Source organism: Taudactylus pleione, unplaced genomic scaffold (assembly GCF_031769625.1).
Source record: "Taudactylus pleione unplaced genomic scaffold, aTauple2 ptg000086l, whole genome shotgun sequence".
Lineage (NCBI taxonomy): Eukaryota > Metazoa > Chordata > Amphibia > Anura > Myobatrachidae > Taudactylus > Taudactylus pleione.
In genome coordinates, this window is record NW_028284488.1 from 12,618,571 (window position 1) to 12,635,247 (window position 16,677).

The following is a 16,677-nucleotide window of genomic DNA, read 5'->3' on the forward strand; positions in this document are numbered from 1 at the left end:
TCGGCTTACGCCTTGCATCTCTGAAGGTTCATGTGTCCGCCTTGTCCGTGTGGTTTCAACGGCGGATTGCAATACTACCAGACGTTAACACCTTTTTCCAAGGTGTTCTCAGGATCCAGCCTCCCTTTGTGCCTCCTGTGGCTCCTTGGGACTTGGCGGTGGTGCTACGGGTCCTGCAGGGTCCTCCGTTTGAGCCTCTTGAGGCGGTGGAGCTCAAGTGGCTGACATTTAAGACGGTTTTTCTCCTGGCAATTGCTTTGGCCAGGAGGGTGTCTGAATTGGGGGCGCTTTCCTGTCGCCCTCCTTTCCTGATTTTTCACCAGGACAGAGCGGTGCTCCGCACTCGTCCTGAGTTTTTGCCCAAAGTGGTCTCGAAGTTCCACATTAATCAGGAACTTGTTGTGCCAGCTTTTCAGTCCCCTGATCTTTCAGCTGGTGAGACTTCCTTAGATGTGGTCCGGGCGCTTAGAATTTATGTAGACCGGACGGCTTCGGTTAGGAAGTCTGATTCCTTGTTTATCCTCTTTGGTTTTCACAAGAGGGGTTGGCCTGCCAACAAACAAACGTTAGCCCGTTGGCTTCGTTCCGTTATTTGTGAGGCTTATGCACAGGAGGGCTTACCTGTGCCAGCCTCTGTTAAGGCTCATTCCACTCGTTCTGTGGGTCCCTCTTGGGCTGCTAGACGTGGCGCTTCTGCTGTTCAGCTGTGTAAGGCGGCCACTTGGTCTTCAATTCAAACGTTTTTGAGGTTCTATGCGTTTGACACCTTTGCCTCTCAGGATGCATCCTTTGGGCGCCGGGTACTCCTTTCAGCACAGGAGCGTCCCCGCCCTTAGTTGTACTGCTTTGGGACATCCCCAAGGTCAACCCTGTGGACCCCCTATGGACCCTGAAGTAGAAAACAAGAGATATGGTAAGAACTTACCTTTGTTATCTCTGTTTCTACGAAGTCCATAGGGTCCACAGGGCGCCCGCCCTGACGCACCTGGCTTCAAATGGGCTGTGTGGCTGGTCACCGGTTTTCCGTCTCCCATTTCTGTGAGTATGGTTTCTTGTGTGTTCCAGTCTTCCTTCTCTCTGTTTAGTCTCCTCCTCCGGCCTTGGCTGCTTACCAACTGAGGTGCTGTGGCCGGGGGCGGGGTATAGAGGAGGACGGACCCAAGTGCATCCTGGGAGCAGCTAAAGCTTTAACTGCGTGGTGCCCATGGATCCAGATCCAGCTATACCCCAAGGTCAACCCTGTGGACCCTATGGACTTCGTAGAAACAGAGATAACAAAGGTAAGTTCTTACCATATCTCTTGTTTTTTGTAACGTAGTCCCTTGCTGCAGAGGACAAGTGGAGCTAGTCTTTCACTATCTAGCTGTATATCTGCAGCAAAGGGGTTAATGCAAGAAAGAACCAATGGCATGGAAGATTAGCGACTTTCTGTTAAATTCCTAGTTTTTTTATATTTTTATTGTAGCCCTTAAAATGTACAGTATTGAGTTTATTTGCATGTAACCAATTGTATTCAGTCCCCCTTCCCCCTCCGCTGTCTCCTCCTAAGAGATGGTAACTGACAGCCGACAACCCAGTACCTTGAACCCAGGCAGCAGCCCAAATGCTCCTGTATATGTCGTGGTTGAGGTTGTCGGTAGCTGAGTTGGAGGCAAACATGGTGAGCTGGGGGCTTAACAGCCCGCGGGGCAACCAGTCACCATTTTGAACAGTGCAGCACGACTGCCAGTATGAAATGATTGTGCATCACCACATGCCATGTGAATTGCCTGCAATGCCACTGTGTTAAAACTCTGTCTGCGGGCAAATTAAGGTGGTACAGAGGGAGATGGGGGTGGGCATGCTGTCTTTACATATGCTTCCTGTGAGTGGGACTAGTGTAGTAGGTGGGCCCGCTCTGTAAGATGAAGGGAGGGGAGAGGTGGTGCAGGACATCCCCTCATCTCTATTGTGCAGCTGCTAGACTGACAAGAGCCTGCATATATAATAGGTTATGTACTACAAGAACCAAAGTATATTCACATTCCCTGAAATGCACAAAAATAGTATCATTAGACATCTAATGTTCTCCACGCATGTGACCAGTTGGCGTGACCATCAGGCCGCAGGACCCGTAATAAAACATGTCCACCTTCATGTGGCGAATTTGGATATAGTATGACCACTTTATGACTATTCGTATGGTCGACATAAAAGAGACAGAAGGGGGGTTGGAATAAGAATAGTAGAAAGGCTGGAGGGAGAGGCATTTAAAAAAAACCTGCACCCAGTGAACGACTGGTACAAAATACTAATGTGTGTGTGTTAGAGTACTTTTTCTTTTCTTTCAAGTGACATTTTTTCCTTTTTGGAGATTTAAGGATGTATCATGCGAAACTTTGAATCTAACAACCTTGTGGCATGTGTTTCTTACTGTAGGCTTTAGAAAGCAATAGAGGCTTATCAAGCATTCACTATACTTCAACTGTTGAATGTCTCAACACAAGTATTCACTCTCAAGCAAAGGAATGCGAGAAATACAGGAAGCTAGATGGAAGTGAACATCAGACTACAAGTGATATGGTATCACAGAATATAATGAAGAGAGCACTGGAGCTTACTGTAGACACAGACTCTAGTGTAATCATTGATTTGGATTGTCTTAGTAACTCTGAAGTAGATAACATAGGCTCTGCTCAGTGTGTAAGTACTACACCAGAAGATATATTAGAAAGCGTTTCAGAGCACTCATCTGACGAGTTGGAGAATTTTGAATCTGAGGAGAATTCTAAGCATACTAAAAATGGAACACACGAGGTAAGTGCTACCATCAGCGATTTGGAAAAAAACATTGACCGATATTTGCTTCTTGTTATTAATCTATTGCCAACAATGAAAATCATGCATGCTGCCACATGACTGGCCAATTAGACATTTGCATAATTGAATTGGTGTACATAATACAATGGCAATGTAGTGTGCGTACAAATACACACTGCTTTCACATGTAGTGTGCGTACAAATACACACCGCTTTCACATGTGTGTGTGCCCCAACTCCCATCACATGCTACAAATAGCAAGATCCTGTCCATAACATGTCTTCTGTGCAACTGACTCAGTCCCCTAGTATCCTTCAGGCATGCTTGAACAATGTGCAATCCTATTCATTATTAAGCGTTATGCAATAAATTCCTTCCTAGACCTAAGCCATACTAATGATTTTGCCTATATAATAATTATGTCCCAATTTATGACAACCAATGTACAACCTGCAAACGGATATTTAGTTCTGCTTGAAGCACACACATCGAAGCAGAGAAATGCTAGAGGAGTGCCATTCCTTAGCCTTAAGAAAAAGACATGGAACCCTGAAGAATGCTCTTCAGTAGTAGAAGCTTGTTAATATGGGTGAGGTACCTTTTTGTATGTCCAAGACCTTGAATTTCATGATCTGACAGAAACTGGTTGGAACTACAGTACATGGCATAACGTCTTGATGATCCATGCTTGTTTTGTCTGGCCTGCAGAGTGAAGATCTGCATGCAAGTTTTCTGTTAAACAAATAATATCCGTTTCACGGTTAGGTGACTCTGGCTTTATGGGCATGGCAGAGAGGATGCATTTTTCTGTGCTGGACTCAAAGTAACTATGGGAAAGCTGTTTTCAGTGGCTTTAGTCACTCGGGTCATCTTGGGATTAGATTCAGTAGAATCTTCAAAGTACCTTTGTTCTAATTTTCTGCAGTCTCTCCTGTTGTGGGTGCCGACTCATGCAGCAGCTCTTTCTCTATAGCAGTATTTCTCAAATTCAGTCCTCAGGAACCTGAACAGTTCATGTTTTCCATGTCACCTGTGGATCTTAAAATGTGCTAGTTGGTAATGCACCTGTGCACCTGCTATGTGGTCTGGAAAGTGTGACCTGTTAGAGGTCCCGAGGAGCAGGTTGAGAAACACTGCTCTATACGAAGTGCATGATTAACTGTAGCCTGTTCTTGAAACCATATATTTCTGATTAGAGCGTAATTCTTCCCTACTTTTACTTCTTGTATTTTTAAATATTTTTCCATTATTTCCTCATGAGATAAAGTTGTTCAGATCACAGGCTGAATGATTGGGTCTTATTCTATGTTCTCTATAGAGATTTCAGCTGAATGTCTATAGGTTTTTCCTGGATATGTAGCTACCTATATTCCGGTAATTCATGAATGTGCTTGTTCTATTTATTTACTATACCATTTGCAGAATTCAGCTAAATTTATTAACAACTCTCACTTTCTGATCATTGTGCCATTGATATAAACAGTTTACTGACTTGATATTCATTTATTACAGATTACAGATGTTTTGACCGTGTATTCTGGTTATAGTCAAGAAAATGAGCATTCCTATGTTAGCAAGGTAAGCAATATGTTTCCCTATGCCATTGTTTAATTTGTTAGATATCTTTGTATATAAGCAATCCCATACCTACGAAAGGAATGAAAGCATCCTTGGCTAATATGCTGTATTGAGGAACGATGGTCCTGTAGAATCATTACAGAATAACTTATCAGCGATTGGGCTGTGAGCAGTAAGCAGTTATTCCCTTTAGCAGATAGGACAGTGCACACCATATTATGCATTTCTTGGCTGTAATTATGTCCTTAGCTAGCAGCTCTGTAGAGGTACAATCACATGACCAAAAGTACAACTTTTTGCTTGCTGTTGAGTCATCACATACAAACTGATTTTGTAACAAGTGTGACATGCTGTTGTGATGAGAAAAGGGTCCACCTGTGTGTAATACAAGAAGCATGCAGTTCTGATAACACTTATAGGGGTATTCAATATGGGTGCGATAACATCGTTTTTTGCGTTAATATCGCACTTTTTAACGTTTTTTGCGTTAATATCACTTGTTTTACTTTTACACCCTATTCAATTTCAAAGACTTATCGCAGTTTTGAAAAGTCTTTGATAAAAAACGGTGATAACTTTTCACCATTGAATAGGTGTCGAAAAAAAGTGCAGAATTGGGGTTTAGGGGTGCAGCCTTAAAAAAAATAGCCTACACCCCTGAGATTGACATTTAAAAAAGAACTGTGTCAAAAAAAAAAAAAAAAAAAAGACACCCCAAAAAATGTATTTAAAAATTGGGGTGCAAAAAAAAGGGAAAAAATTGTTAAACAATAGGGAAATAGGTTCAGGGCTATTCTGCAAGTATGCGGCAGATGTTTTCTAGAATAGAATTATAGCGGCAGGTGTACAAATGCAGAATTTTAAAAAAATTACTTTAGGGACACCAAAATATGCTAGTACCCATTTTCATGTACCCCAAATTTGATGGGACCACTTAAAAAAACGAAAAAAATAACCTTAGTGCTCTTCTGCATCACTTCTTCAATGTCGGGAAAAAAAACACCTGCTGCGGCTATTTAAATCCCCGACTTTCAATTAAAGGCTAAAACGGGGGTACCCATACTGTTCCCCCATGTTTTTACAACTTTAGGGGGGTCTTACAATTATTTTAAGGAAAAATTCGTAACTTTATGCAAATCCAACTTCGGAGTTTCCCGTTTTCGTTAATTTTATTTTGAATACGGGGATAAGCGGGAGCGCACACCATACCTTTACGCAGAAAAAAACTCAGATATGAAACGTTAACTTCGCCAGGGAAGTTAACCTTTCATATTGAATACCCCTCTTTGTTTCAGGGCAGTTTTTGTATTATTACAAATTTGGAGATTTTATATAGTGATGTTTATTCTCCATTACATCTGTATAATTACAGGTGACTGCTGAGGGGATGAAGAAACTGGAATTGAGGGCTACCGCTGTTACGACGGATGTAAATTCCAGTGAAGTCTTATCAGTACATTCTACATATGAACAGGAGAATGTGGATCAAACTGGCAAAGGATCACCTGAGAGCACTCGGGCAGAACAAACATATAATAGTGAAGAGCAGGCCATAATAAATACTTCAACTGAAGACCCTGTCCCTGCACTGCATAGAGATAATGCTATTATCCCAGAAAAGGTATGATATGCAGAATGCACACCACTTCACCTGCTTCTTCAGATCATGAGGGAGTTGTATGAAGGGGCGATATGGGGGAAACTGTAACTGCCCACATTAAGTGCTGCAGTTACCGCCTCCATGCAATGTAGTAATGCAGGGAAGCAAGCAGAATTACAGGGGTGCTATGTGCCCCTGTTATTGTCGGCGCTCCTAGCTTAGGGTGCCGAAGTGGGCAGGCAATGTATGAACAGTCAGTGGCACTGACCGTTCCGACAGCTGCAGCTATCGATTTCGCAGCTGTCGTTACCGCACCATACAGCACTGTTCCTGGCTTTTGGTTTCGGCAACCAGAGATTGTGCATACAAAAAAAAAAACAATAAAACTTTTTCTCCTTCATCCACTAGGGGACACTGGAGTTCAAGACAGTGGGGTATAGACGGTGGTAGAGCAGAGCCTGGCACTTTAAATAATCTAGAAGTGTGACTGGCTCCTCCCCCTCTATGCCCCATCTGCCCCAGTTTTTAGAATGTGCCCGAGAGAGCCGGTCGCACATCAGGCTGTCTCCAGCCTTTCTCATATATATTTTTAGTTATTATTACAAGCATTGAGGACAGGCAGGCTGCTTACTGTGGCAGTCTGCCTGCTACGTGGGAGCCGCCGGGAAGGGCACCACACGGCTACTGCAGCCTGTGTCCGGTGACCCTAAGGAGGGGGCACACATAATGGAGTCATCCGACCCTGCGAGGACCCGCCACTGCTGATACCGGCATGTGTCCGGGTTCCACGCCGCCCCCTCAGCCCAGCATCCCGGCCGCAGCAGTCCGTAAGTATGACCACTGCTCCTGATTAGCAGGAGCAGTGGACGTTAGCTGGGCTCAGTGACATGCCGCTAGCGGTCACTGTTGAGCCCGCCATTTCAGCGGTGCCATTTGTAACAGAGCGTCTGTGGCTCAGCGTTAAGGCGGGCTCTCCCCCTCAGTGCTCTGCACTGCAGCGAGGTCAATGCAGCGCTGACAGGCCGCAGTCCGGCTTCTCCTCCCCAGATGGGGAGCAGGAGGGGTAGCTGCGGTAGGCGCGCTAAACGCCCGCCACTAGCAGGAGCTTCTCTGTACAAATAATTGTAGCTGCGCCGGGGCTTGTAATGTAGAAGCTCCGGCGACTGCATTGACGGGGGCACGTGGACACCGCTTCAGTGCATGCACCGCGCACCCTAACAGAGCCGTTCAGCGGCTGTCTGTAATCACCGCGCCAGTGCTTAAAAGAACACTGGCGTCGGGTTGATCTCCCGCACGCCCGTTAGACGCCGCTACAGCGCGCCTGTCTACCTGCAATGTCCCTCCTCTTGTTACCGGAGGAGATGCTGCACCGCGGATTATAGAACCACGGCTTGCGAGTCAGGTCTCTGGTTAGGGGAGTGGTGCGATGATAGCGGGAGAGTCTCCGTTGCACCGTGCACCCTCTTGCCCTGTATTCCCCAGTACAGTCTATGGGCCCCAGGCAGCAAGTGCAAAGAATCATCTTAAGCACCGCGCGGAGGCCCGACATTCTCCATAACAGGAGCGCTGCGTCTGCCTTTTCAAAGGGCGAGCTAGTATACGCAGCTGAGGCACAGTCAAAGCTACAGCAGACCTGCTGGACATAGAGCAGCGTGGTTCTGCTATCATTGTTCTATAACACAGATAATGGTTGACATGACTGCCTTTCAGCGCTGACGTTGGCTCAGATCCCACCGCAGCCCTTGCTGTGTGGAGTTTGTGTGTACTCCCTGTGCTTGCAGCACTACCTGAGGTTTCATAGTGTAGTGGTTATCACATCTGCTTTACAGGCAGCAGGTCCTGGGTTCAGTCCCCAGTGAAACCACCAAATAGCTATTAGCAGCTCTCATCTAAACTCAGGAGGAGACGCTGCATTCCGCAGCTCCTGGCGGGGCTGAGCAGGCTTCCCTATTGGCTAGTCTATAGCATAGGGCTAATAGCCTTAACGTTATACCAAATGCAGCTTCCCAATGTAGCGACGTATGACCGTCACGCCCTGCCATAGCAGCCTACGACTGCCTGGGAATACCGGGAACTGTAGGCCTAGAACAACATCAGTGCTCCCATGAACCCTCTCCGGTCTAGCAGGAGAGAGGTTCAGTTAATGAGGGGTTTTGCATCAGGAGCCTTGAATGCTTCCGCTTTATGCAAAACCAGTCGGGGACAGCATGCTGCTAAAATATCCTGCCCCTACGCAGTAGCAGAATGACGGCCACATGCGGCACATGAGCAGTCTCCCTGAGTGGAGGTAAGCCACGTGTGTGTATGTGTGTACATATATGTGGGTGTATGTATATGTAATATATATATGTTATATATATATATATATATATATATATATATATATATATATATATATATATATTGGTATGAGGTACGCGTATCCATATGTGGATATCGCTTCTTAGCCTTACCATAAGAGCAGAGGTAGGATCTGTTCTTATCAGTTTTATGTCGGATACCTAGCATATTGAAAGAAGGAGGCTGCGATTGGTTGCTGGCTCTCCTGATGCGCTAGTTGGTACAATAACTCCGCTTTACACTATCTCTCCTTGGGGTTTGAGTTGTGTGTGTGTGTATATATTCATATATATATTTATGTATATGTGTAGGTATGCCTATACTTCCACTATCATTAGGTTTACCTATAATTCCACGCATGCGAAAGCCGCCTGGGCTTACCAGAAGCTGTAGGCTAGTTCCATACATATTATATGGTGCTCTATAAACTAGTCATGTGATGCGGCTTACATAGTGATACTCTTAGGCATTGCTTCCAGTATGGACCCTATACATGTCCTGGGGCCTTCTTGTATGTCCACACATGTATATAAAGATACGTACTTACACCCTCCTGGGGTTATAGTTCGGTTTCCGTCAGTCTATATCTACAGCGCCCTGTTCAGAGGACCTATTATTACTTGGTAGCAAGCTTATTAGACACCCATTCCTTGTATGATACTTGGGATGACAAACGCGTTATATGTCTAAGTACAGGTACCCTTAAGTACAGGTACCCTTCTCAATATCAATTCTGGTACTCCATATTATTGCCACATATCTCAATAAAATTAGTCTCTAAGGGGCCCTTGTGTACACTTCATATCATGAAGGCCTAGAGCCACCTGCCGATATAAGTAGTGTCAGTTCTATTAACGGGGTTAGCAGCGCTGTGCTGACTGGAGTGTAACACTTCGCACACTCAGAGCGGTATTTCTGCGCCCCCTGCTTCCCTTCTAAGGACAGTAGTTCTAGAACATACACGGGCTGGGGTGAATTTTGTCCTTGGGCTCCGTTCATTTCATGGCTCTTAATTATTGCTCATGTTCTTATTTAGAAATATTACTGTCATCTCCTGCACACAAGTAGTATAGCTTAGGCACTACCTGCAGCAGGGAGTGCTTTAGCGTGGGTCTCCTATGCCCTCCCCCTCCCACGCTGGGAGTCCTTCAGCGCAAACGGTAGGGATGCCTGTCACTGGATGACAGGAGTATAGTGATGGCTGGTTTGCTAGCAGAATGGGAACTAGCCCAATCCCCTTTTATTTTTGAACTATAACACCGCGTCATGAGGTTCTCAGAGGGGCCAGTTATTCAGCTGGTGCACATCCCGGCTAGTAGCGCTGTGCTGATGAGACACAGTCCCGCCAATTGCAGCGCCTGCTATTACCCCGTCAGACTTCCCCTTGGAACTGCCTCACCGCATCTATCACAAAGGGTGCCTAGCTTCATCTAAAGTCTGAGCTACCTCATGGTATACTAGCTACCTTGCCTAAATGTATAGTATTAGCCGCTGTTCTGGTGCTGCGGCCAGAACTTATGGTTATAGCATACCCTTCACTCAGGGTTAGCTCTTTTTTTTTTTTTTTGCATCCTTCCCCAGGCTTAGGCCTCACATTGGCTCGCCTTTGAGAGGAGCAGTACTTTTCCCATGCATATATGTGAAAACCATATACTACATTATAGGCTGATCTTAAAACCTTTTTATTTTTTTCACTTACGTTAGAGGGTATGCATATGTGCATCTATATAGATTTATATCTTCTGTGCTCCATTCGGTGGCTCATACAAGAGGAAGTTAGTGATGCGCGGCTAGTGCGGTGGCATTACTGCCTCACAGCATTGAGGTCGTCTTTTTGATTCCCACTTCAAAAACGGGTTCATCTGGAGTTAAAATGGCTCACCTGATAAGGCGAGTACACCAGTAACAGAAGGGTCCCAGGATCGAATGCCTGGGTGGTATTAGATTGGTGGGCATAATACGCACTTCACCATTATACATATTCATGTAAGGACTTACACTAGCAGACCGTTTTAGGGGTATATGTATGGTCTAACACGACTATACAGATACACATCCCTTATGGAACAGGCTCAAGTATAGAGTCCTGTTCTACGACTTTCTTGTCTCCACTAACATTTTGCTAGTTTCCACAGTATTTTATACTGCACATCTCCAGATGGATGTCCGTGCTGTAGAGCATTGGTCTTGGCCCACTGAAGCTACTCTCTATTCCTAACGTGGCAGGTTGTTGTGTGTTGGTAAAGGTCAGTGACATTCTACATAGCGTCCAGAGGGATTCTGGTCGCTCAAAGGTAAGAGCATACCTCACTGATGCCTAGGAAGATGCTCCTATTTCATGCAACCTGACATACATAGTGTTATTCTCCCTAATGCACCCTAGCTGCTGTCCTAGCAGCCATCCACTCTTTTAATCAGTTGGCTCTACACTTTAGAGTTTTCCTGGTGTGTGGGTGCATCGTTACAACATTGGATTAGTGACACTATCTACTAGAATCTGTTGGGGTTATGGACCGAAGCGCACCTATGGGCTAGTGCACATCTTTACATAGATGTGTAATAGTCACTATGTTCCACGCAGGGGGCCTGGTTGGGCTTTCTGTTCTATATCTGTTGATATTTGATCACACTGACAGGTACCTGACGGGTACTTTCATGGTTGTCCTAGTGCTCTAGCCTTGCTGACTGGATGCTTCCCTATATTGGTAGCTCTCCCTGGTTGACTGTTGCATTCGTGCTCTTTTACTGGTAGGGTTCGGGCCAGCAGTTGGTACTGACTAGGCACTTCCATCAGGTTGGAAGTTGTTTTCTTTTTAGCGGCAGCGTTTCAGTTGCTGTTTTATCCCTGTTTTCAGTATGGGATGTACTGCTGTCTGACCCTCTGAAGGGTCTTGTAGTCTCAATAATCTCTATTTCGACTCGGTCTCAGGCCCAGTGGGATCTCCACTCTTTGGAGACTTCTATGGCCTAACCCTTCCGCTGGTTAACAACTTTGTTGTAGTTGGACCTCAAGGAGGGTTCAGGGCGACTGTTCGGTCTAGTCTTTTGACTCCCTGCATACTCTGTTTGGAGTCTGTGGACAAGTTTAGCTCTGTATATTGATATTGTTATACCTTCTGTATATACGATTTATGTCCAGCTGTGCTGGAATTCTGCTGTCTGCACCTGTTGCAGCTTCCTGTATAGCCTCTAGTACGGTTTCTCGAGTTTGTTCTCGTTTACGGCCCTTCTATGGATTCTTGTTGGGGCTCTCGGCTGCCAACGGTCCAGTTTGGTCTATTTCAGTTGAGATTACTGGTTCTGACGTTTCTCAACTGTCTTTGTTCTCTCGCCAGCCGTTCTGTTCCTTTTGACTTAACCTGTACGTTATGGAAGTTTCTATGACTGTTTAGCGAGGAGTGGTGTTTGTCTCCTGTGCTCTACGACACTTAATCCTCAGCTTCCGCTGGGCCTATGGTTCTTTGCGGTCCCTGTTTTGGTTTGGCCGAGGGGTCAGCAAGTTCTCCGCGCTTCCCACCCAGGAGGTTGGCTTTGGGACGTCCCCACTGTCTTGAACTCCAGTGTCCCCTAGTGGATGAAGGAGAAAACAGGATTTTGGTACTTACCGATAAATCCCTTTCTCCGATTCCACAGGGGACACTGGACGCCCGCCCAGCGCTGCGTACTTGCTGTTTTGTTTGGTTCCTTCTATGGTTGTGTGACTGCATGGGTTCCCTGCAATGGGTTCCTTTGTTCTCCTTCAGTCGGTCTTGTTCCGTTCTGTGGTCTTCTCCTTTTCCTAATTTTTCTGTTGTCCTCCGTCTCCTCTCGGGCTCCGTTCTTAAACTGGGGCAGATGGGGCATAGAGGGGGAGGAGCCAGTCACACTTCTAGATTATTTAAAGTGCCAGGCTCTGCTCTACCACCGTCTATACCCCACTGTCTTGAACTCCAGTGTCCCCTGTGGAATCGGAGAAAGGGATTTATCGGTAAGTACCAAAATCCTGTTTTGTTTTTTTTAAGCCACGGATGCCGTCTGATATATTGTGGCTTCACATCTGCCATTGCTTGCTAAGACGGAAGAAAAAGTTCCAGCAATCAATTGAGCAAAGGTCTCCTCACACTAGATGAGGTTCTTTGAGGTGCCGCTGAAACTTCATCCTTCCTCATGGCGTCCATTGTAGTACACAGAGGCCTGATGAAGAGGAGCTGCTTTCCCATGAGGAAATAGATTCATCTTCTGAACAGGGCATAGAGGACCTGAGTACTGAAGTCCAGCAGTCCTAGGACTGCTCTGAGATGACTTCTCAATTCAGATTTAATTGAGGAGGCCTGGACGGCCCCAGATAAAATGTTCACCATTCCTATGAAATTTGCATCTCTCTAACCCCTTCCAGCGGATCAGTGGGAGCAGATCCTCAAAGTGGACGCTCCAGGGGCACGATTGGCCAAGACCACCACTCTTCTCTGGTCAGCACCTTTACAGACGCACTTGATCCAGAGGATTGCCTCAAGTCCATTTTTATGGGCACAGGGGTGTCCATTTGGCCTTAGCTCTAGCTACCCATGCAGTAGCTATTAATATAACACTGCTTGGACTAGCTGCTCAAAGGCTTTCAGGTGAACTCGTCTAAGGACGCTATGCTGCAATTAGTGAACTAGCTCCCGGGCGCTGCAGAGTGTGCTTGTGAGGCGACGCAAGATGTAGCCCAAGTGAATTCAAGGGTATCAGATCAGCTACAGCTATCTCCCTTAGAAAGGGATCTGTGGCTGTTCTCCTGGGAGCGGGCTTGTTTTGCTTTCGGAGGCTATGATGTTTTCAGTCCAGACGAGTTAAGGTGATAGTGTAGGCAGTAAGAGTACTTCGAGACCATACAGTGTGCCAGCTTTCTCTCCCTGGAGTTTCATTAAAAAATTCAGAAAGGTTGATCACAGTCCAAGGATCACCTGGCCCTCAATTGCTTCCTCTCTTGCTGAATACTCGTTGTTTCCTTCAGTGGTGGGTGGTCGCAGAGAATCTCCATCTTGGGTCACTTTGACCACAAATTCCAAACTCCTGGAATGGGGTGGCGGTGACCTTCTCTGCAGGGACTTTGATCTTCGCATCAATGTTTTAGAGCTTTGGAGATATTTCCTTGCTTTTTCCGGTGCACAGTATGTTCTCCAGGGCATGCTGATCCAGACCCAATAGAACAATGCCACATCTGTGGCATATATCAATTATATGGGGTGGTTCTGGAGTGCCAGGGCTGCGGTGGAGGCTGCTAAGATCCAATAGTGAGCGGAGACGTTCTGCGATCTTGCCTGTGCACATATCGGGGTGAAAAAAAAGGGAGGCAGATCGTCCGGGTATACATTGCTCCATTGTGTACCCAGCTTAGCTCATGTAGCCTTTCAATGCCCATGTACAGGCTCTAAATCTTAAAATATAAGCCCATTAATACAAAGAAACTAATCACACCCTTGATTCTTTTTATATAAAGTGTACTAAAATTACTTTACTCAGATTACAGCACTTTTGTACTGTGCATCAGTGCATATGTATGTGTGTGTGTGTGTGTATATATATATATATATATATATATATATATATACATATATATATACATATATACATACATACACACACCTGTTTTGCCTGTCTGTTATTAAAACTTGTTTTCTTGGTTGATAGGTTGACGGAGCTGAAGAGACAGAGCAAGTGATGCCATTACCTGCCCAGAGCACACTATCTTCTGTCCACGATGTTGCGAATACAATCTCCCTTCGTGTAGATTCAGCAGACACAGGAACAAAAGTATCACATGCTATGAATAGTAAAGTGAATGACATAAACCACCTACATTCAGACCATATGGAGGGAAAAAGGTCTGAAATATGTGGAGAGGTTACGCTTGGTAAAGAGAAACCACTCCTAGACCATGAAGAAATGCCTCTTGTGATTGCAAACAAATCTCCTGAAGACATGGTCATTTGTTTAGGGCAAAAATCTGCAACAGATGACACGGACTCCGGTAACACAGCTGAATCTGGAGTCAGTTCTGTGGTTGAAAGCTTAAATTCAGAAGGCGACAGCGACACACTGGCAGTTGGCGTTTCTATTGTAGCTGAAAAGCATAGTGTGCAGTCAGATATCCAGAGCAGAGAGTTATCTGAAAGAAGTAGTCCTCCTATTCGATGTCCGTCTCCGGAAGAAAATAAAAGTATTGGAAATAGTATCTCTTTGGTAGGTTCCCTAAATGAGACAAATGACCTGCCTGGCTCTATGGTGGTGGAAATGCAACTTGATGATTTACACAAGAACACCGAAACACTGAATACCTGTGAAATGACTGTGCAAAGTTCTGACACCATAGACATATGTGAAGAAATTACTCCCAAAAATAAAACCCATATGGTAGCTGGAAACTCAGAACAAAGTATGTCAAATGTAACAATTCTAGAGTCAAGATTAGGCGCCTCAAGTGGTCCGCAAGTGAGCAATCTCAGTGCAATAGAAGTTGAGCAACTACCTGTAGAAATGCAGCCGAATGATATTTCTCCAGATGCTCTTTATTTGGGCCATCCTCTCCAGCTGGCAGAAACAGCCCCTAAAGACTTGGCCCACAGCAGCAAGAATGCAAGCAATAATAGAAGAGAAATTCTGTCAAAATTAAAGCGCATATGTTTGGGTACAGTCGTTGGTCAACAATGTCATTCCATTTCTGAAGATGATGTATTACTTGTATATGAAAAAATAGGAAACCTCAGCACAGAGGAACATAATCAGATGTTGGATTCTAAAAGTAAAGATGAAAATGTCCAAATACATGATGGAAATAAAAGCACTCCTGACAATACAGAAATAATGGTGGTAGACACAGTGCCTGACAAAGTTGCCTTTGTTGAAGATCATTTACTGCTAGAAATATCTGTACCTAATACGTCTGTAACTGGTGCTGAGCCTGAGCCTCATGAGAAATTGGTCCAGGTGCCTCCTCAAAATAACTGCATATACCCATCCACTGATGACTTTACTGCCAACATGGAAAAGGATCTAGCCCAAGAGCAGTCCGATATTTGTTTCATAGTAAACACCGGTAGTATAAGTAAAGAACAGTATGATCGCTGGTCTGAAACCTCAGATGAAGATATTGAATTTATACAGGCATATAAAGAACCTCTGTCCCATCAAGAAAATATAAGTTTCCAGAAGGAAAGACACGAGCTTAGTTCGTCCTTTGAAAAGCTAACAGTTCACCATGATCCGACTCACTCAAAGAAACCAAAGTACTTTAAAGGGCAATCTTGCCCAAGTACTATGTTATGCGAAGCAGATGATCCCAGCATTAGAAGTAAAAATACTAGTGACACTGGTAGGACTCCACACACAGTTCACAGGGAGAGCAAATCTACTGGCATGTGTAACCTGGACAATTTATTCTCTAATAGAAAAATGGATTCAGATAACCTAACACAAAATACTCTTGACCTGGAACGTTTGCGTTTTATTTGTAAGTTAAAGGAGGTTTTAAGAAAGTCCACCACAGATAAACATGGTTGCGAAACTCCTTTTCAGACCATGTTTGAGTCAAAGAGGATTCCAGGCTGTTCAAGTTCTACAGCTAAAAGTAAAAGTCCTCTTGTAATCACTGTACATTGTCCAAACCGCAGGAGAGATTTTAGAGGACTTGACAGATGGTATCCAAGCTCTTACTACAGCCAAGCTTACTATGAGGATGAAATTTGGAACAGACCTTTATTTTATACAAGGACTGCAAAAAAAGTTAGAACCCATCGATCTTCTCCTTTTCATTTTAGTCGTTTAAGGTATGAAAATACTCAGGAGAAATCCAACAGTGACATTTCCATAATCCTTAAGGAATGTGTTCAATCCAATCACTTAAAGTTGAGTAGTGTTGGTTTGGGTAACAGTGCAGTAGATCGGACTTCAGCCAGCCAGCTGGCAGAGGAGAATGGTTGCCAGGCAAGAAGGACATCTGTACCATTCTCCAACAAATCACATCCTGTTAAAAACATAATTTCAGATCTCTGTCAAACACTACACTCTAGGCTACACAGTGTTGCAAGAGAGTCTGGAAAAGAAAATGTATACTTTTACATTAGTGAGACCAGTGATGATACTTTCTTCACTTCGTCAAAGGTAATTATCGTATTTGTATTTTATAGCCCAATACCTGCTAATATTTTACTATCATCTTTTTTCCTATGGTGGTGGTGTATTAGTCTTGAAAGTGTACAACCTAATAAAATCTAAGGAGTTTGTTTTAGTAAAAATATGCAATGTGTACAAGAGGTGTTTAAAGGTAACAAGATGTATTGGCTCTAGCTGTAGTTTGTTTAAATGGAGAAAACATGGTGTATAACAGCAGTGGTTATGG

At 44.6% G+C, this 16,677-nt stretch overlaps 1 protein-coding gene and 1 non-coding gene across 2 annotated transcripts in view; both read left to right on the top strand.

The window, feature by feature from the left end:
- TASOR2 (transcription activation suppressor family member 2) overlaps nucleotides 1–16,677 on the top strand; it is a 115,989-nt gene that overhangs the window by 60,960 nt on the left and 38,352 nt on the right. The window contains exons 14-17 of the mRNA XM_088468704.1: nucleotides 2,419–2,796; nucleotides 4,313–4,378; nucleotides 5,751–5,999; nucleotides 13,971–16,439. Of these exons, the coding sequence (XP_088324830.1) occupies nucleotides 2,419–2,796; nucleotides 4,313–4,378; nucleotides 5,751–5,999; nucleotides 13,971–16,439 (3,162 nt within the window). The remainder of the gene's footprint in view (nucleotides 1–2,418; nucleotides 2,797–4,312; nucleotides 4,379–5,750; nucleotides 6,000–13,970; nucleotides 16,440–16,677) is intronic.
- TRNAV-UAC (transfer RNA valine (anticodon UAC)) lies at nucleotides 7,770–7,842 on the top strand. Its single transcript has one exon. It is a non-coding gene; the product is annotated as a tRNA-Val (tRNA).